This window comes from Bubalus kerabau, chromosome 6 (genome assembly GCF_029407905.1).
Source record: "Bubalus kerabau isolate K-KA32 ecotype Philippines breed swamp buffalo chromosome 6, PCC_UOA_SB_1v2, whole genome shotgun sequence".
NCBI lineage: Eukaryota > Metazoa > Chordata > Mammalia > Artiodactyla > Bovidae > Bubalus > Bubalus kerabau.
In genome coordinates, this window is record NC_073629.1 from 35,303,615 (window position 1) to 35,324,898 (window position 21,284).

A 21,284-nucleotide genomic window follows, 5' to 3' on the forward strand; every position below is an offset into this window, starting at 1 on the left:
TTCCCAGAATGGCTTCTCATTCCTTCCTTACAACTAACTATGCTTCGTGTTATGGAATCTAGCATCTCTTAACAAATGGCTCCAGAGAGTAATTATGACTGGGATCAGTGTGGGTTATAAATAAATGTTATAACCCCCAAAGAAATAAATATTAGAGATTGAAAGGGTAAATTAGTTTCTGTTTTGATATTCAGAGTAAACGGTACTTGAATTTCTTTCTGTTCACACAGTTCATCAGAACTTTCGGTCATTAAGCCACCTCTTGGAGATTCTTCAGGGAATCTATCAAGATCAAGAGAGGAAGAGGTAATACTTGGGGAAGGAGGTTTTGTTATTTTTATATTTACTTGCAAAGGAAGTATATTTACTTGTCAAGGAATTCTCAATTTAAGGAAAGAACCATCTTTAAGTAGTCCTTATTGTTAATGGTGGTAGTAATCTCAAGGTGGTTGAGTTTTCACTGAGTGAAGTGAAGGGGTTGCTGAGAAATAACATTTTGAGAGTATTCATATTAATGGTTCAGTGGTGATCTTGGTGCATGAATTGGAGCTGTGTCACTTCTCTGAACCCTGTGGTTAGTTAGCTAAGATATTTAATATCTTTACTCCTTCGGACTGTGCATCAATACATTTGTTTTTTGCTTTGGAACCAGATATCCTTCCCTAACTAGTATACACCTTCACTCTGTCTTATTTTCTCTAGTTCAAATTTTAATCCCATAAACAAAGTTATTATTTCAGATGCTTATGGGACCAAACAGGTGACATAAATGAATAAAGTTGATTATTTTTGTGATAAGTTCATAGGAATATTTGTCCCTTGCACAAAGAAATATGCTGACCTAATGTTTCCAGTTCTTTTGATTTTCAAGAAAACCTAGAAAGTTGGATTTTTATGTGAAGTCTATTTTTTAAATGTCAGCGGACTTTTAATAAATTTAAATACACTGGAGAAGAGCAAGTAAGATTGTGGCTCTGCCACTTCTGCTATAAAGCAACCCTTAGTAACTATTATTGGAGAAGGCAATGGCACCCCACCCCAAAATCCCATGGACGGAGGAGCCTGGTGGGCTGCAGTCCATGGGGTCGCTAAGAGCCGGACACGACTGAGCGACTTCACTTTCACTTTTCACTTTCATGCATTGGAGAAGGAAATAGCCACCCACTCCAGTGTTCTTGCCTGGAGAATCCCAGGGATGGGGAGCCTGGTGGACTGCTGTCTATGGGGTCACACAGAGTCGGACACTACTGAAGCGACTTAGCAGCAGCAGCAGTAACTATTATTAATGTGCCATTGGCCATGTAATCAATGAGTCATTCCCCTCCATTTTTCTTAGCTACCGGTGTTATTCATTTGGTAAATAGTCAACCTTGTATATGGCTTAATGGAAAATGTATTTCTAGTCAAATACATTGATATGAATAATATAAGAATTCAATTCAGTTACATAAGACAGAGTCTAATATATCAGGTTTACCTCCTACTCCCCAATGAGGATGTTTTGCTGCATACATAAAACTTTGGGTAGGGAGATGCATAATCTCTTCATTGATATAATCACTATGGGTTCTAGAGGTCTCAGCATACAATCAGAGCTGAAGTAAATTGCCTTTGGAAAGTATGAATGTCAAGTATATACACAAAGACAAAATTTAGGTGGGTCTCTGCACCACCCCCAGCCTGGAGGGCTTTGTTCCAGGTCCAGGATCCAGTCCTCGTCTGGGTAACAGGGTGGTTTCAGATGACATCAATAGTAGGAGTCACCAAAGCTTTTATACAGCGCTGGTCGAGAGTTTTCCTTCCTCAGAGGAGGGAGGTGAGCAGACAAGTTGACAGTTGAAAACAGAAATGAGGCTGCAATTAAAGGTCCTGATTAAAACCATTTTTACAGTTTTAAAAGGGTATTTTACAATTTGAATTTGAAATAGTAGAGTATTCATTGCTGGAGATAATGGTAAACTTTTTTTTTTAACCCTAAAGTGATTAAATAATAGTATTTTATATTTCCTACTTTTAGAAACATGAACAACGGTTTATTGTAAGAACTACAAATGTGGGCTGTTTTTTTCTTGACAGTTGAAGAGAACTTAATATGAGAATGCATATTCTTATGTTTTGTCATAGAAAAGAAGAAAAACTTGACTGTCTATGAGCCGTCCAAGCTTAGTTTAGCAATGAGTAGCAAAAACAGAAAAATCTGGTTTATTTTAGATTTGCCATTCAAAAGAATGTATGCTTGTATTGATAGTGAACAGTAAAGTGATAAAGTGAATAATACAGTTCAAATGAATTTAAAATGGGATAAAGATGAATTCTTTCAAATTCTTTTTTTCATAGAATGACTTTCATATTCATTCTGCCCATAGGATGACAAATCAAAGAAGCAGTTTGTTTGTATTAATACCCTAGAAGACACACAAGCTGTTAGAGCAGTGGCTTTTCATCCAGGTGGTGGTCTATATGCTGTCGGTTCAAATTCAAAAACTCTGAGAGTATGTGCCTATCCAGAAGTAATTGATCCAAGGTAAGGAGAGATGGTTTGTAGTGCCATTTTTGCTTTAGTTTTAAATTTAGCTATATGGCTCCCTTGTTAAGAATCACCTTTTCAGTAGTGTTTTTCTTTTCCTTTTTTTAAGCTTTTACATTTTTGTTTTCAATACTTAGGAAATATATATAAGAATCACCAATTAACTTTATAAGTTATTTTTCATAAAATGTTTTTAATTAGGCCACTGTCCACTCAGTAGCCTAGTTTTCTTTATTTCTGTTGTTTTTTCTCATTTTTAAAATAAATCCGCAAAATCCTTATATTCTAGTTAAATTCCATAAAGACAAAGAAATGCTAGTTATAGACTTGGAGAAAAATTTAAATGTCTTATACTAACAGCTTCACAGAAGTGTTAGGTTGAGGTGTGTGATATTTGACCATTTTGACCTAGAAAGATTCAGTTTTCATTTGGTCAATGTAACTATGGTTTTAAACTCTCTTGTTTTAACAGATTATGGGATTTGAAAATAAGGGATATATCTTTAAAGGCATAGGTTGCAAAAAAAAAACAAAAAAAAACAAGCATATGACCTTATGTATTAGGTATACAGCTAATTCTTTAAAGTTACTGAGAAAGCAAATATCTTAAACGTAGTCTCACAGAAAACTGGATTTGGGCTCTTTTTTGTCAGTTTATTTGTTAAGGCTTTTACTGTCAAAATAAATGGGCATGAAGTATTTGGTAGATTTTGTGGTTAGAGAAGTGGCCACAAATGGAATAGTTTTCATACCAGTAGACAAAAACATTCGAGCAAAACAAGCCACAGAGCTTTAAAATTTTAAATATGAAAAGCAGTACATATCATAATGTGCTTTGGAAATTTTTTACAACCCTTAAGGCTTGTTTTTATTATAACCCGTTTGGAGAACAGAGGGGTGAGATTATTTATTTATTTATTTGCATTTTTTGGTATATCTCTGTATCTGGAACTAGAAATTTAAGCTTTTGGTCTGTAGTAGCATTTAAAAGTTGAGAAAAGGAATATGGATCACGTTAGGTGATAGTAATGTCATTTATTGGTGCCATAGGATTATATGAGAGAGAATAGGCAGAATTCTAGATCGGAGAGTGGAAAAGAGCAACAATTAGGAGACAGTGCCAAAGACTTTATATATTTAGGGTTCATCTGATCTTAAACTGACTCTCCCTTTTTGTATTTTTCATGCTGGCACAAGTGTTTCATAGACTCTTCTTGAAGAAACTGATTTTTATGAAAAATAAATTCATTTATTTAACAAATATATTTTGAGCTCCTTCTCTGTGCTAGGCTTTGGGGATAGTTGTGAGTAAAACAAACATGTTTATTGACCTTATGGAACTTCTGTTTTAGTGGAGAAGGTGGACATTATCCAGATAGACACACTCATAAATGTAATTATACATTGTCATAGGTGCTCTGAAGAGAAAGTACAAGGTGCTGTAACAGTAAGATGGGGAGATGAAGGAACTGGGGAGTCAGAGTAGGACCTCTTTCAAGAAGAGGTGTTAAAGTTGAGATCTGTGGGTGGATAGAACCTAGCCATGTGAAAACAAGGAAGAAGATAAGGTTAGAGGGATCATGAAGTGAGAAGGAGCTTGGCTTTTTAAGGAACCAAAACGAGTTCAGATCTGCTGGAGTACGGTGAGCAGAGTGTGATAAGGCTACAGAAGTAGATGTGAACTAAATTACGCAGAGCTTTGTGTCCATTTTGGATTTTATGGTGACTGCAGAGGGAAACTGCTGGAAGTTTTCAACAGAACAGTACTGTGATAAACTTTGGGTAAAATGACAGTAAGATTAAATGCTAAGAGAAAAGTAGGAGGAGGCTGTTGTCAATGGCTGGTGTGATGGCAGTGGAGATGGAGCAAAATGGATGAAGGTAAAATCCATTTAAAGAATTATTTGAAAAAAAAAAAAAAAAGAATTAGTTGGCCCTAGCAATGAACTCAATATGCAACTGAAAAGAGAATCTTTTGATCTGACTTATTTTCTCTATCACTATTAAACACCTTCTAAGAATTGAAGATGTATCAATATTCTTGTTCTTTAATAATTTCTTAATTATGAAAATTTTAAGCATACACAGAAGTGGAGATTAGTACACTGAAATGCAATAATTGTCAAGATTTTTGTTGTATTTGCTTCATCCTTTTTGTTTGCTGAAGTATTTTAATGGATATGTCATTTCACCCTTTAGGATGGATCTCCAAAAACATGTGTTAATACATTTTCTTACAGAGACTTGATATTATCATTATACCTAATAAGGTCTTAAGCCTATGTTTTAAAGTACAAATAAGAGGCTACTACTCCAGTAAACCAATGTTCAGTTCAGTTCAGTTCAGTCGCTCAGTCATATCCGACTCTTTGTGACCCCATGAATCGCAGCATGCCAAGCCTCCCTGTCCATCACCAACTCCCGGAGTTCACTCAGACTCAGGTCCTTCGAGTCAGTGATGCCATCCAGCCATCTCATCCTCTGTCGTCCCCTTCTCCTCCTGCCTCCAATCCCTCCCAGCATCAGAGTCTTTCCAATGAGTCAACTCTTCACATGAGGTGGCCAAAGTACTGGAGTTTCAGCTTTAGCATCATTCCTTCCAAAGAAATCCCAGGGCTGATCTCCTTCAGAATGGACTGGTTGAATCTCCTTGCAGTCCAAGGAACTCTCAAGAATCATCTCCAACACCACAGTTCAAAAGCATCAATTCTTTGGCGCTCAGCTTTCTTCACAGTCCAACTCTCACATCCATACATAACCACTGGAAAAACCATAGCCTTGACTAGACGGACCTTTGTTGGCAAACTAATGTCTCTGCTTTTGAATATGCTATCTAGGTTGGTCATAACTTTCCTTCCAAGGAGTAAGTGTCTTTTAATTTCATGGCTGTAGTCACCATCTATAGTGATTTTGGAGCCCAGAAAAATAAAGTCTGACACTGTTTCCACTGTTTCCCCATCTATTTCCCATGAAGTGATGGGACCAGATGCCATGATCTTCATTTTCTGAATGTTGAGCTTTAAGCCAACTTGTTCACTCTCCACTTTCACTTTCATCAAGAGACTTTTTAGTTCCTCTTCACTTTGTGCTCCCATTAAAGGCCAAGCTCTCAAGGAGCATGGCATTTAAGACCTTCCTCAGTTGGACTTGCAGCTGCTCACCCATCCTATCTTTCTCAGTCTCTGGAATGCCCCAGGTTTCGCCCAATCCCACAGACTTTTTCCCATGCTGTATGCTGGACCGGTCTCTCTACTGTGTTTTGTCTTCACTGAAGCAGTTCACCTGCCTTCATCTTTTTGTATAATAATTCTCCCTGTCCTTTAAGGCCTAGTACTTTGTACTGGACTATAACATTTATATTCAATACTTCCTTTACTGTATGTGGATAGTCGTGAAACATCTATCTCTGCCAGATACATTAAACTCAGGACAGAGCTCTAGCTGCTTTTATTTTTTCTCTATCCTTTGTCTTTTCTTTGCCCCAGGCAGTTGCTCATATTATATGTTTAATAAATGCTTATCGAACTTTTTAAATCTGGAAGACTTACTAGCTCCTTTTTAGAAATCTTTTGAGTTTCTGAATTAAAATCCATGAAAAAATATGAAGACTTATTTGGAAGACTTACTAGCTCTTTTTTAGAAATCTTTTGAGTTTCTGAATTAAAATCCATGAAAAATATGAAGACTTAAAAATATCCTGTTCTGTATGTGGTCTGAAATAAGACTCAAGATTAGTATAATAATGGTTAATAATATTTTATGTTTGGATTTTGATTTTAAATATGCTTTAAATTTGTTTCATCTAAGATTTTTGAAAAGTGTTATTAACATGTTGTCTGATACATTTTTGCTCTCTCCCTCAAGAACAACCATAATACAGAAACTTCACATTCATTTACTAAGCAAGAAATTGAAATATCTTTTTGCAATTTTTCTTTCCAGTGCACATGACATACCTAAGCAGCCAGTGGTACGTTTTAAAAGGAATAAACATCACAAAGGATCCATTTACTGTGTGGCCTGGAGTCCCTGTGGGCAGTTACTTGCAACAGGGTCAAATGACAAATACGTCAAAGTGCTGCCCTTCAATGCGGAGACTTGTAACGCAACAGGTAGGGGCCGAGTATGTAAGCAATAGCCTCCTAGTGTGTTCTTTATGTTTCCCCATGTGTGTCTCTAATACAGCTCTGTTCTGTTTTTAGTAAAATCTAAGAATATACCCTTAAGAATTGTTTTACAATTGCTTGCATTCGTGAGGCATTATTCTTTTTTAGTAAGTTCTTACAAGGTGGCTGGGTGAATAACTTCCAGACTTGTATTCGTGAATATTTTCTAGAGTATCTGTTTTTTTCTTTCATTTTCTTTTGAGATTTATCTTGGCTTTTAAGCCAAGAAGATAACTCTGTATATGGCTCTGTTTTAGTGATGGTGGTAACTGAATCGATATTTTGATTTCTTGAAGATTCTGTTTTTATTCAGTAAAATGAAATTGATTATTATATCAATCCCCAAATGATTATAGAGCATACCACTCTACCATTCTCCTCCTCTTGGTCAGTTTGGAGGCAGTTTAACAATCTTTAAATTATCACAGTAAGTTGAGCAGCGTCTTTTTTTAAAATTCTTATTGCTGTTTCAGGACCGGATCTGGAATTTAGTATGCATGATGGGACAATTAGAGACTTGGCATTTATGGAAGGTCCAGAAAGTGGTGGAGCTATTTTGATAAGTGCTGGAGCAGGGGATTGTAACATTTATACAACTGACTGTCAGAGAGGACAGGGCCTCCATGCTCTGAGTGGACATACTGGTATGTGATATCAGTCTCAGATGCTACTCTTCCTTTTGTTCATCTCATGCTTTTTTCCCCAATGCATTTTCATTAATGAGGGTATATTGCATCAAAAGGGATTTCTTCAGGAGAAGAACATTTTATTTCAAAAACTAAGTCATGAACTTTCGATAACAACACAGTAACTGTAGCTGACATTTTCCTGTTTGCTAAAGCCTTTACTTATACACATAATTCCTTAATTTAACCCTCACAACAACCTTATAAGCCTCAAGTTCCTGTCTCCATTTTATACGTGAAAAAAGCAAAATTTGAAAAGGCAAAATGACTTGCTCATTATCTTACGCCTGATCATGACAGAACAGAGATATCTCCCCAGGTCTCTCCCGTTCAAAGCTGGTGATGTAACCCTGCAATCCTGTGTTTCCTCTTTGGAAAATTTGCCATAATTTCAAATGGTACTTTTTTTTTTTCAGTACTAATTATGATGTCCTGAAATATTTGACTCACCACAAAAGGTTTAAGTTTATGATTTTGATACAAGTTTTACTGAATTTAATTTTTTGAAAATTGCCAATATATTTGATATATGTGGAAAATCTCTACCACACAGTTTGAGTAACTAGATTATAAACATGCTCAACAATAAAGAATACTTAGCTTTGAATGTGTTATAGCAAAGTACTGTCCCACAGTAATAACTGACTCTGTGATCTTTTATAGGGCATATTTTAGCACTTTATACTTGGAGTGGCTGGATGATTGCATCTGGTTCCCAAGATAAGACTGTTAGATTCTGGGATCTTCGAGTACCAAGCTGTGTTCGTGTTGTTGGCACAACATTCCATGGAACTGGTAGGTTTTTCTGGAATTTAAATACATTTATATGAGAAAGAAACTTTATAAATTGCACTGACCTACTTCTTTGCCCCTGCAAAATGTTAAAAAATAGGAACAATATAAACTCAATACTTGGTATTTTATTGAGTAAATTCTTACTTTAAATTTACTTTAAATTCTTAAATTCCTTCATCTGTTATTCTATTTGTAAAAATAATATTCAACTAAGGAAACCAAGACCCAGGGAGATTAAATATCATGCCCTAATTATTCTGTTAGCAGGGCATTTTAGAACTCAGACCTTTTAAAAGAACATTTTTAAATGCATACATATGGCAGAAATTGAACAAAAGGTTATAGATCATTGTCTTCTTACTCCCATTTCTTGGTGTCTTCCCCTAAGGGACCAGTTTCTTATTTATTATTCTAGAAATACCCTGTAAGCATATAACCAAAATGTTTGTGTATATTATAATTTCCCTTCTCCTTTAAACACACATATACACAGACACAAATTGTAGCATATTTGCCTTACTTTTTTAACTTAACAAGGATTGCTCCATATAAACTGAGGTTACTGCTCTTTGTGTTATATAGATCACCTTTTAAAATACTGGTATCTTAAGAGTGACACAGTATTCTGCCATTATTTTTATTTTAGAGTCCCTTTTCTGCCTTTCTATTTTTTAATAGCAATTCTAAGGTACGTTTCCAAGTGAAAACGCCTGTCTTTCATTCTTAATTTTTTTGTTTTCTTTGGGAAAATGCTTTTTCCTCTCAGCTTTCATGGACATTGTTCTGTACTTTGAATCAACTCAGATATGTTCTTCCACTTGTCTGCTTATGGTCAAGTGCTACTCATATTTGGTCTCAGCTCTTTCTAGCACCTAGCCAGAAAAGTCTTCTTTGCCTTAATTGGGACCTTACTGTTATTTCTGTCTTTGAACTTCATTTATTTCCTTTAGACTTCATTTATTTCCTTTATCAGTACTTAAGATTATATATTTGTGTGTGGTCTCCTTCAATACAAATAGATTTTAAGTTTCACAAAGGCAGCAGTCATATATATTTTATTTCTCAGGGTAGATTTAGCACCTACCATAGTGCCTGGCCCAAAGCAGTAGTGTTATAATAACTGTTGAATAAATGAACCTAGATTTCCGTTGTCACCACAAACTTTGCATGTGTAAAGCTAAACTCGTTATATCCTCTCTTCTTCCCGTTTTCTCTGTTTTTGATAATGGTTCTCTTATTTCCTTATGCATCTAGATTTGAAATCTGGGGCTCATTTTTGACTTCTTTTTTTTTTGCCCCCAGTCAGGCAGTTAATTGCCAAGACTATTGATTCTTTATTGAGTTTTTTCCTGAAATCTGTGTGTCAACATTCAGGCCCTATTTACTTGATTATTTTGCTATTCTATCTTATCTTCCAGTGGGTTCCCTTCTGTAGTCTGTCCATTTTAATTTGATACACACTTTCACATAGATTAATCTTCCTAGAGCACTCCTTGGGTCATGTAAGTCTCTTGCTGAGAAACCTGCAGTGATGTTGTACTCTGTACAGGAACAAGCTCACACCCTACAGTTTGGCTTTCAAGATGCTTGACAGGTTTAGCCCTAACCTGCCTTTATGTCTTAGCTACAAGCTACCTTTTATGTTAACGTGTTAAATCAAGTAACTCCAGCCAAACTAAACTACCTATCCTTAAATGTTTTTATTATTTTCCTTTAAACATCTTCTCATGTAACTGTTCCTGATAGCCTCTTTTCTCTATCAAAAATTCAAGCAAAGATTATTTTTAATTACATGTATGTGTAATCATGTAAATGCATTCTCTCTTATTTATACTGTTTACTGTTCTTCAGGATCTGACTTAGGTCCCCTTTTTCTGTGACGTCTTCCCAGGCCACTTTGGTCTACAGTAGTGTGTGTCAACCTTATTTTCATTATTGCTTCCCCTAAGGGGAAAAACAAAATTATTTTTTTCCTAACAAGAGAAATTAAATACTAAGGAATGAGATTTTGGTTTGGTAGGGCTAAACTTTGAAGGGTTCCAAACCCTTGTTAACATTTAGGATTTTTTTGCACCCCCTTGGAGGCATTGTTGCGTGGCCTAAAGGGTCTGACCTGTGGACTCAGAGCTTATTTTTTGTTCAGTTCCTGTTGGTAGTTAATTATGTGTTGCTTAGAGATATTTTCCGCACTGTGTCCTAAAACATTTTGTTAATCTTTTGTTCCCAGCTAGACTCTGAGCTAGGCATAGGAGAATTCTGGACACTTAACCAGCAGTGGGGCATTGGGAAAAGTGGCTCATCTGTTGCACTATAGGTAATGCTCCAGGGGGTTCTCCCAGAGGACCAAAAAAAAATCTTTCTCATTTTTCACAGAATCTTGCTTCTAAGGATGCAAGTATTTATCAGTTGATTATTGGATTCTTCTATAACTGAACAGTATTAACAAGCTTATAAAATCTTTAGTGTATGCTTCAGTGAAAATAAATAGCTGTTGAAGTTTAACTGTATTGATTTTTGCATATTGAAACTTTCATTCCTCCTGCTCTACAGGCAGTGCAGTGGCATCTGTAGCTGTAGATCCCAGTGGCCGTCTTTTAGCCACAGGACAAGAAGATTCCAGCTGCATGTTATATGACATAAGAGGAGGAAGAATGGTGCAAAGTTACCACCCTCATTCCAGTGATGTTCGCTCTGTCCGATTCTCTCCTGGAGCTCACTACTTGCTAACAGGATCCTATGACATGAAAATAAAGGTGACAGACCTACAAGGTGATGGAAGTTGCTCTCCCCCCTTTTTTTTAGTCTTTCCTATTGTATTTGGGGTCTTTCTTTTATGTTAATCTAGTGTAATTGACTATACATCATTTTCAGGTTTCAGTTTTATAGCTTTTATGAGCAAATTACTTGGTAATGTATTGTGACAAATTACTAAACCAAGTGAATAGTCTTATTTTTATTGTTAAATGGTTTCTAAACTATTTAAAAGAATCAACATTTATTATATTGGATCATTTTGAGATCAATGATAGTAAATGTTAAAATATACATTTATGTACCCCTATTTACTCCTACTTTAAAATACTTAGGGTATTAATATAATCTGTATATTTCCAGTATCTAGTTTTGTTTTTAAACATACATTAAGCAGGTGTTTATTGTATACCAACTAGGGACAGATAGAGAGATGAATAAGACAGGTAACTTTCTTACAGATGGAGCTTACACTTTAGAGGCCAATAAAAAGCAAACTAATAAACAGTGTAATTTTAGGTATTGGCTAGTGCTATTAAAAAATTATCAAGGTTAGAGAAAGTAACAAGGTAGACAGGGGAAACCTATGCTAGACAGGCTAGAGCAGGTCTCACCAAGAAGTGCCATTTGCACAGAGACCTGATGAGAAGAACAAGCCATGCCAGGACCCTAGGAGCAGACCATAGGTCAAGGTGCTGAAGCAGGAATGGGTTTGGTTTAATCATGACACTACAGGAAACCAGTGTGGCTGGAATTTAGTGAACCAAAGGAAAGAGAGGCAGGAGAATAAATCAGAGGCAGGGTTTTGTAGGCCTTTTAAAAAGCAGAATAAGAATCCTTTGGAAGATTTAAAACAGGGAGTGATATGGTCTGAAATTTTAAAAAATAATTTTGAGTTATAGGGACAGTGGCTTATAAGTATAAATATTAGTGAGAAAGCAACTGGACCAGTTCCATGGTGGCTTGGACTAGGGTTGTAGAGGGGGAAGTGTAATAGTAAGAAGTGACTGAATTAGGAATGTATTTTAATTTGTTTCCGTTAGATTTGGGCAGGGAGGGAAAAAAGCAATCAGTGCTGATTCCTAGGTTTTTGGCACGAGCAAAGCAGATGGTACCATTAATTGAGATGAGGAAGACAGCTAGGGAGAGAGACAGGTTTAGGCAAGAAAATCAAGAGTTTGCTTTTAGCAAGTTAAACTTAAGATGACTGGTAAGGCAATCAAATGAGATGTCAAATAGGTACTTGTATACTAGCCTGAAGCTCAGGTGAGAAGTCAAGGTTGGTGATGAAATATGCATGGATGGTGTAAGTATCTAAATGGCTATGGTAGCATGGTACTGGATGAAATTTCATAGCAGGTGAGGTAGAAAGAAAACAAATTTGAAAGCTGACTGCTGGGATTCACCAGAATTTAAGTCAGGAAGAAGAGGGCAGTCATCAAAGGAGACTGGGGTGTAGGGGCACTGAAGTCGAGGAGATAGGAAGAGAGAGAGAGTTTCAGGGAGACAGTGGCAGCTGTGCCATGTTGCTGTGTAGGTGTTACCAAATACTGCTCATGTAATTAGGTCTTCAGTAATTCAAACTGTTTAAACTTTTCAGTGTACTATATTAATGTGTTAGGCTTTTATATACTGTAGTGTCTTAAAGTAATAGGAGGCCTATGAAATCTATACATATTCTGTAATGTAAATCAAATCTCTTTTCTTTAATTTAGGAGACCTCACCAAACAGCTTCCTATAATGGTGGTGGGGGAACACAAAGACAAAGTGATTCAGTGCAGATGGCACACCCAGGATCTTTCCTTCCTGTCATCCTCTGCAGACAGAACTGTAACCCTCTGGACTTACAATGGATAGAATACAGCCACTGTCAATCTATGCAGTGAAAGCAGGGACTTAAGACTACTGAGTTGTGAACATTACGAAGCTGAAGAACATGGGTTGACCTGGAAAGTGGCTTAGCACGAGGAAGCCCCTTATTACCATGTACCCCTGTGATAGGAGCTGTTGGGTGGTGTTATTCTGCAGTGCTTTGAGTCTTCCATGTGAGCTCGTGCTGCTGTGACCTGCTGTATGTAGTCTTGTTGCCAAAGTCTGCGGAAGAGCTCTTATGTTGTCAGTGTGCACTCAAAATCAAGGTGGATGATGTGTGTTCGGTTTAGTATTAAATGCATTCCTTGATCTTTGCCTAAATAACAGTTTTATATACATACTGAAACTGAACTATACCTTAAGCATATTACTACATGTAATGCAACCAAGTTCTACACAGATTAAACATAGGTATTCAGAAATTACTTTTGCCTTTCTCACAACCCCTGAGGATACTGTATCACTTTTCAGCTAGAGGTCAGAATTTTATGTCTCTCCAGAGTTACATTGTTACTTTAACCAAGGATCATTATGGAGTTTTAAAATGGATGGAAAACTGCTTCTTAGTGCATTATGTGGTATAGGCCTTTTCTTTTTTCTTAAACCCAGGGATATAATTTTTACTTTGTCATATTATTTTGTTTCAGGCTTAAAAGGTAAACGTGTTTGCTTCAGAAACTTGTTCATTTCAATTTTTTGAATGCAACAAGATACCTCCCTTCTAAACTGCACTGTAGGCAGAGCAGCAGCGTTATGTGATGCAGAACTTGATGGTACAGTAAATTTACTGGCTAGCATTTTTCCTCTTAAAAATTTAAAACTTTGCCATAGACTATAGCATGGCTTGAAATGCTATGTCTGCATGATAATTTAAAATGGGAAATTTAAAAATTGCACTCCAAAAGCTTATTTGGACTTTTTTTTCTTGCACTGTTTTGTGTAATTCAGAATAATGGTTTTATTTCTATGGTATTGTAGATCCTAACATTTATGTACCTTTATTTTCATATTGTACAGTAATTTACTTTAAATTATTAAATAGGCTATTTATTTTAAATGCATTTGAGTTGGTTCTAATTATTGAACTGTCTGTGCACTGTATGTAGCAAGCATTTTTAATCTATTGTATACAAGTGGAAAAGGTATTAGAAGTGTAACTGTGCTATTATTTCAATAAAGACCTCTTCACACCTAAACTATTCCTGTCTCTCAGTGTCTCTGGTTTTAAGTCTAGAATGCTGTTTCTCCAGTTTACTCGGCCACTTTTGTGTCTTCTCTTTTATTCACTATCTAGAGAACTTTCTACCCTGAATATACTGTGAAAGTTGATTAATAAAAGCCAGGCAAAATGTATAAATTCTAAGTTAGATTGCAGCTACATTGAATTGAGTACTTTAGAAACGAAATCTGATTAGTTTGTGGCTATTCAATAGTACCGTTTTCCTACCTCTCAGGTATGCAGAAGAGAATTTTGCTAAAAACAGGCCAGTCTCCTTTAGTGTACTTTCATACTCAGTACTACACATTCTAGATATTATAGCAGGTCATTAGTGTTAAGTTTAAAAGTAGGGGAAAAAAAGGCGGGGGGGCAGTTTCTTGAGGTAAACCAGATCAACTTCATGGTAAAAAGTGTTCAGAAAATTATGTCTTCTACCTCCATCACTATCAGGGAGAAAACTTGAAGATCTTCCAATATGTTGGGTATTCATTTTCCCTTTGCAGTGCATTAGATAATAAGCACTAAAAGTTACCTTATTTCAATAGCTATCTGGTTATATGTCATTTTTTCTGTGCATCCTGACTGTCTTCTGCATGGAAGTAAATAGATTCTTGGAGCTTCATGTGAGAGAAGAGAACTGGAGTATCTACATTCTCTGACTCCTCAGTTGGGGGGTTCATGGAAGGAGAGTGGGGATGGGAGGGTGGTACAGACCTTGATTTCTCCCTGGCAGAAGCTTCAGAGGTCTGATTCAAGTTTCATTTTTATTTTTTTGGCCATGCAATGCAGCTTGTGGGATCATAGTCCCCCGACCAGGGATTGAACCTGTGTCACGACAATGAATGTGCTGAGTCTTAACCACTGGACTTGAGGGAATTACCCAAATTTCATTTTTTAAATGTTTAAGTGTTTTTAAAAATTGAGATAAGCCAAAAGACGTAACAGTGAAAGGGTATTTCCCATGAAATCAGAGAAAATACTTGCAAGTCATGTCTGATAATGGATTAATATTCAGAATATACAGAGGTCTCCTATCAAAAATCTAATTAAAAAATGGGCAAAAGACTTGAATAGACATTTCTTCAAAGATGACAGACAAATGGCCAATAAGCATGTGAAAAGATGCTCTATCACTAATCATTAGGGAAATGCAACTGAAAACGGCCTCACACCCAGTAGGAGATCCACTATCAAAAAAAAAATAATAAATAATAGGGACTTCCCTGGTGGTTTAGTGGTTGAGACTGTGCTCCCAATGCAGGGGGTACAGGTTTGATCCCTGATGCAGGAACTAAGATCACACATGCTACGCAGTGTGGCCAAAAAACAAAAACAAGTAGGTTGTGGAGAAATTGGAACTCTTGTGCACTGTTGAAGGGAATACAAAATGGTGCAGCCGTTGTGGAAAACAGTATGGTGGTTCCTCAAAAAATGAAAAACAGAATTACTGTTTAATCCAGCAATCCCACTTAGCTCTAAGTGGGATCAAACTAATTCTGTTTTTCATTTTTTGAGGAACCACCATACTGTTTTCCACAACGGCTGCACCATTTTGTATTCCCTTCAACAGTGCACAAGAGTTCCAATTTCTCCACAACCTACTTGTTTTTGTTTTTTGGCCACACTGCAGAGTACATCATGAGAAACGCTGGGCTGGAAGAAGCGCAAGCTGGAATCAAGATTGCGGGGAGAAATAGCAATAACCTCAGATATGCAGATGACACCACCCTTATGGCAGAAAGTGAAGAGGAACTAAAAAGCCTCTTGATGAAAGTGAAAGTGGAGAGTGAAAAAGTTGGCTTAAAGCTCAACATTCAGAAAATGAAGATCATGGCATCCGGTCCCATCACTTCATGGGAAATAGATGGGGAAACAGTGGAAACTGTCAGACTTTATTTTTGGGGGCTCCAAAGTCACTGCCGATGGTGACTGCAGCCATGAAATTAAAAGACACTCCTTGGAAGGAAAGTTATGACCAACCTAGATAGCATATTCAAAAGCAGAGACATTACTTTGCCAACAAAGGCCCGTCTAGTCAAGGCTATGGTTTTTCCTGTGGTCATGTATGGATGTGAGAGTTGGACTGTGAAGAAGGCTGAGCGCCAAAGAATTGATGCTTTTGAACTGTGGTGTTGGAGAAGACTCATGAGAGTCCCTTGGACTGTAAGAGCCAACCAATCCATTCTGAAGGAGATCAGCCCTGGGATTTCTTTGGAAAGAATGATGCTAAAGCTGAAACTCCAGTACTTTGGCCACCTCATGTGAAGAGTTGACTCATTGGAAAAGACTCTGATACTGGGAGGGATTGGGGGCAGGAGGAGAAGGGGACGACAGAGGATGAGATGGCTGGATGGCATCACTGACTCAAAGGACGTGAGTCTGAGTGAACTCTGGGAGTTGGTGATGGACAGGGAGGCCTGGCGTTCTGTGATTCATGGGGTCTCAAAGAGTCGGACACGACTGAGCAACTGAACTGAACTGAACTGATGCTCAAAATAATCGAAATCAGGGTCACAAAGAGATATTGTACATTGATGTTCACTGCAGCATCACAAGGGCCAAAAGGTGAAAGAAACTGGAGTCCAACAGATAAATAAGCTGTGGTAATCAATACAGTGGAATAATTTCAGCCTTTAAAAAGGAAGGACATTTTGATACATGTTATAACATGGTTGATCCTTGAGGATATTATGCTAAGTGAAATAGGCCAGTCACAGAAAGACAAATACTGTATGATTCCACTCAAGGTACCTGGAGTAGACAAATTCATAGAGATGAGTATCTTTGGTGGTTGCCCTGGGCAAAGAGGAAATAATGAATTTTACAAGGTGCACAGAGTTTCAGTTTTGCAGGATGAAAAGATTTATGGAGATGGGTGGTGGTCATACTTGCACAACAATATAAATGTCCTTAATGACAATTCTACTCTTAAAAATGGTTAAGATGATAAATTTTGTGTCAGGTGTATTTTAGTTTAAAAAAAATTGTGAAAAGCAACACGCACACTCAAGTGTACTACATAATATGCCAAATTTTAACATACTTTGAAATTTGCTGCCAATAACTTATGTACACCTCTCATTCCTCCTAATGTGTAAAATTCATTACTTCTTCTTTGGAGAATTTTCTGAACCTGCAAGGCCAGTACTTAAGGACAAAATCAAAGCAAAACTTAGTATTTCCAATTACCACAAAGCGTGCACTCCCCAACCCTTCCCCATTACCCAATTCTACAGGAGTACTGTTGTCATTAATCATGCCCCATTAAAAAAATTATGCTCAGAACAGATTTATGGGTTTTATTGCAAATATTAAGTATTCGAGAACTTAGAGAAAATAAACGGATAAGAAAATACGCTTCGTACCCGTTTAATATATTTGGCTTCGAAGTAAGATTTCACTTGCAGAGTTCAGCTTATGAGGATAAAGAAATGCAGGCCTAAAGCAGGCCGACGGAGGCCGGCCCCGCCCCCTTGACGGGCCAATCAGCCGCGCGTCCGGGAAGGACGTACAGCCGCCGGCCGAGCGAATCGATGAGGACGCGCGCCAGGCAGGCCCCCAGCTGAAGTGCCCGGCGGCTTGCGGGGCGGCTGGCCATCTTCGCTAGCTGCCAAGTCTGTTATCTGTCTTCCCGGAGAGGCAGGCGGGCGACCCGAGACGTGAGTCCGCGAGGTCGGTTGCGTTTGTGCAGCGGGCGGGTTCCGCAGGCGGCGGCGCAGGCGAGGCCAGGGGCGCTGTCGGGGCCTGCGGGGGACTTCGGAGCGCGGCGTCGACCGGGGTGGGCGAGCGACCTGCCCCCTTATCTTACCGGCCAGTTGGCGGCCTTAACTCTGGTTGCCGCGCTGTTGCTCTCACTTTAGGCGCTTCGAAGGGCGTCCTCGGGAAAAGGGGCAAGACGCGCAAAACGAGACGCGAGCAAACGTTGACTTTTGTTGGCTTCAGTTATCTCTGAAAACTTTAAAAACAATCTGAACGAATACCGTCAGCAGAATGGCTCGGATTTGGTTGTAGTTAAGTTTTCGAAAACTCCAAATTAATTTGAATGTTAAATTTAGAGATGAATATTTATGACTGGGTGGTGAAAAACAATGACATTTTTCACTGTGATGGTGGTTATGAAGGTGTGGTCCCCAGACTAGCTTTATCATCATTACTATCATCGTCGTCCTCATCTAAGAACTGTTAGAAATGCTCTCAAGTTTGAGAACCACAGTTCCAGGAAACTACACAAACGGACGCGAACTAAATTGCAACCCCCTGATTCCTATGCCCTTCAGTTGACTCTAATATCCACGTTAATTTTCTTACTCATTTCACGTGTAAACTCGTTGAAATCAGATGCTCCTCTTTTATGCCGATTTCCACTCAGTGGCTGGCAATCTCTTTGGAGATCTCTTTGTTGATAGCTGCCCAGTCTAGTATCTCCTGTTACAGCCCACTCTGCATTTCCCACTTTGTAGAGATGGGATCCCGCAGTTCCTCTCCGCCTTCTCAGAATAGCCCCTCAGGACCTTTGGCATCCTGCTCTGGAGAGGCAGTTTTTAGGTAGAGCCAGTATGGGTTGGAGGGCTTCCCTGATAGCTCAGTTGGTAAAGAATCCGCCTGCAATGCAGGAAACCCCGATTTGATTCCTAGGTCAGGAGGAACCTCTGGAGAAGGGGTAGGCTACCCACTCCAGTATTATTCTTGGATTTCCCTTGTGGTTCAGCTGGTAAAGAATCCGCCTGCAATGCGAGAGACCTGGGTTTGATTCCTGGGTTGGGAAGATTCCCTGGAGAAAGGAAAGGCTACGCACTCCAGTATTCTGGCCTGGAGAATTCCATGGACTGTTTAGTCTGGGTTGGGCTACATAATAGCTGAGTGGCCTTGGGCAAGTTACTTGTTTTTCTAATCTGTAAAATGAAGATAACAATAGTACTACTTATAAGAGTTCTTGTGAGAATTAAATGAATGAATGTAACAGGTTTTGGCACATAATCAAATACTTGTACTATTATTTAACAACTTTGACATTATAAGCGTCAAACTTGCTACTATTATTTAACAACTTTGACGTTATAAGCGTCAAAATACTGACAGATGAAAAAATTGATTAAAAAAAATAAAAACTAGGGGAGAGAGACTGCCGCTGCTGCTAAGTCACTTCAGTCATGTCCCACTCCATGTGACCCCATAGTCGGCAGCCCACCAGGCTCCTCCGTCCCTGGGTTTCTCCAGGCAAGAATACTGGAGAGGGTTGCCATTTCCATCTCCCATGCATGCATGCATGCTAAGTCACTTCAGTCGTGTCTGACTCTGTGCGACCCTATGGACAGCAGCCCACCAGGCTCCTCCATCCACAGGATTTTCCAGGCAAGAATACTGGAGTGGGTTATGTTCACCTTAGCGAGTTACTAAAAAGCAAGCACCTATGTAATTACTGTCTGGGTTAAGGAGTAGAACATTGCCAGTGTCCTAGATGCCCTCCAGCACCTTTTCCCTTGTCTCATTCCTGTTCGCAGAAGGAAGGGTCTCAATATTTACCAAGTGTAGTGCTTGCTATAGTACTCTGACAAAGTTTCTTTTATGCTTGGTTTGCTAAATGTTTTTTAATCATGGATGAGTTTTCATTCTTTGATACTGGTTTTGGGTGCCTTCTCTTTTTCTTTGTTAATCTTATTATATATAAGGTTATCAGTTTTATTCATCATTTCAAAGAACCAAGTTTTGGTTTTATCATCTTCCCTATTACATGTTTTCTTATTTCTTTTTATTCTTTATTTTTGCATTGAATTCTTTCCGTGGTTCTTTCTCAGGCCTCAGCTACTTTCGTCTTATGCGTGCATTGGTCAGCACTGTGCTGAATACTCAAAGGGGTCTGTTTTGATACCAGTTCTCTCAGACTGGGTGTCCGCCAGTTTAGTTCTGACACTGCCTATCCAGAGTTAGTGTACACCCCGCAAGATAAGGTTACAAGACTTTCCCCACATAAGATGCAGGTCTTAGAGGCCACCTGTACTTTTGACCAACTAACTATAGATTGAGTGGTTCCCACAACCCCATCAGATTGGATGATTCACTAAAATGACTGAAAGCACTACAGTTAATGGTTATATTATAAAGAATATAGACAAAGATCAGCCAAATGAAGAGACAGGGCAGTCTGCGGGGGAGAGTGCAGCGCTTCTGTGTCCTCATGGAGGCCAGGGTCTCATCAGCTCAGCACAGCAGCGTGTCACCAGCCAGGATGCTCCTCTGAGTTGCAGTGTCCAGAGTTGTTTTTTTTCCCTTAATATATATATTTTATTGAAGTGTAGCTGACTTACAGTGTTTCAGGTGCACACAAGGTGATTCAGTTACACATATACACATATGTTACTTTTCAGATTATTTTCCATTATAGATTATTACGAGATATTGTCTATAGGTCCCTGTGCTATACAGTAAACCCTTGTTGCATATCTATTTTTTAAAATTAGAAATCTAGCATTCTATTCATACTAAGTCAAATGAGTGGAATCAAAATGTCAAAAAATTTTTAGGCAAAATTAATAAGTTTTCTAAAATATATATATTATGCATACTATTTAGTATAGTATAATACACATATATTATGCTATACTATGCTGCTGCTAAGTCGCTTCAGTTGTGTCCGACTCTGTGCGACCCCATAGACGGCAGCCCACCAGGCTCCGCCGTCCCTGGGATTCTCCAGGCAAGAACACTGGAGTGGGTCGCTATTTCCTTCTCCAAATATATAAATATAAATACAAAAGCTTTTCTGTGCTTGATAAAGGCTTCAGAAAGAACGTCAAAAAAAAGTGGAGAAATTGGAAAACATAATCTAAATGAAATGGGAGCACTGAATATGAAATAGAGAAAGTAAAACTTGATAAAAGTAAAAGATCATCATATGGTCCAGTTGTTTTTAAAATAAACATGGCTGCTAGTTAAAAACATCTAGAGCTCTGGAGGAAAAAAAAAAGCAATACCTGAGCATTTGTATTTTTCAAAAAATTTCAAGATAATTCTGCTATGCATCAGGATTTTAAAAAGCAATTAAAGGTTTTTCTATTAAATGGTAGTTTTGGTGATACAGAATTCTATTATTTTTCTGTTGACCAATCATGATACAGTGGTATTGAGTACTAGTTACATAATCACAATAGTAAAAGATGTTTATCAGTTTTCACAATCAATAGCCAGACCAAAAAAAAAGATAATTACAATTGCAAGCCATAATGGGAACATGTGCTGTGCTTAGTCATTCAGTTGTATCCAACTCTTG

The 21,284-nt window shown here is 38.0% G+C and overlaps 2 protein-coding genes across 21 annotated transcripts in view; both read left to right on the top strand.

Moving 5' to 3' along the window:
- WDR47 (WD repeat domain 47) overlaps positions 1-13,994 on the top strand; it is an 88,542-nt gene extending 74,548 nt beyond the window's left edge. For 11 of the 12 annotated variants that reach the window (XM_055584874.1, XM_055584878.1, XM_055584879.1 and 8 more), the window contains 7 exons: positions 231-306; positions 2,367-2,524; positions 6,470-6,639; positions 7,167-7,337; positions 8,043-8,174; positions 10,725-10,943; positions 12,641-13,994. In XM_055584874.1, coding sequence (XP_055440849.1) covers positions 231-306; positions 2,367-2,524; positions 6,470-6,639; positions 7,167-7,337; positions 8,043-8,174; positions 10,725-10,943; positions 12,641-12,783 — 1,069 coding nt within the window. In that variant the 3' untranslated portion in view covers positions 12,784-13,994. The remainder of the gene's footprint in view (positions 1-230; positions 307-2,366; positions 2,525-6,469; positions 6,640-7,166; positions 7,338-8,042; positions 8,175-10,724; positions 10,944-12,640) is intronic. The other variant, XM_055584872.1, reaches the window with a different exon arrangement.
- Positions 13,995-17,449: 3,455 nt separating this feature from the next.
- Positions 17,450-21,284, top strand: part of CLCC1 (chloride channel CLIC like 1) — a 31,509-nt gene continuing 27,674 nt past the window's right edge. For 2 of the 9 annotated variants that reach the window (XM_055584894.1, XM_055584895.1), the window contains exon 1: positions 17,450-17,689. The gene's annotated coding sequence lies outside the window, so the exon portion shown is untranslated. The remainder of the gene's footprint in view (positions 17,690-21,284) is intronic. The other 7 variants (XM_055584897.1, XM_055584898.1, XM_055584893.1 and 4 more) reach the window with 4 other exon arrangements.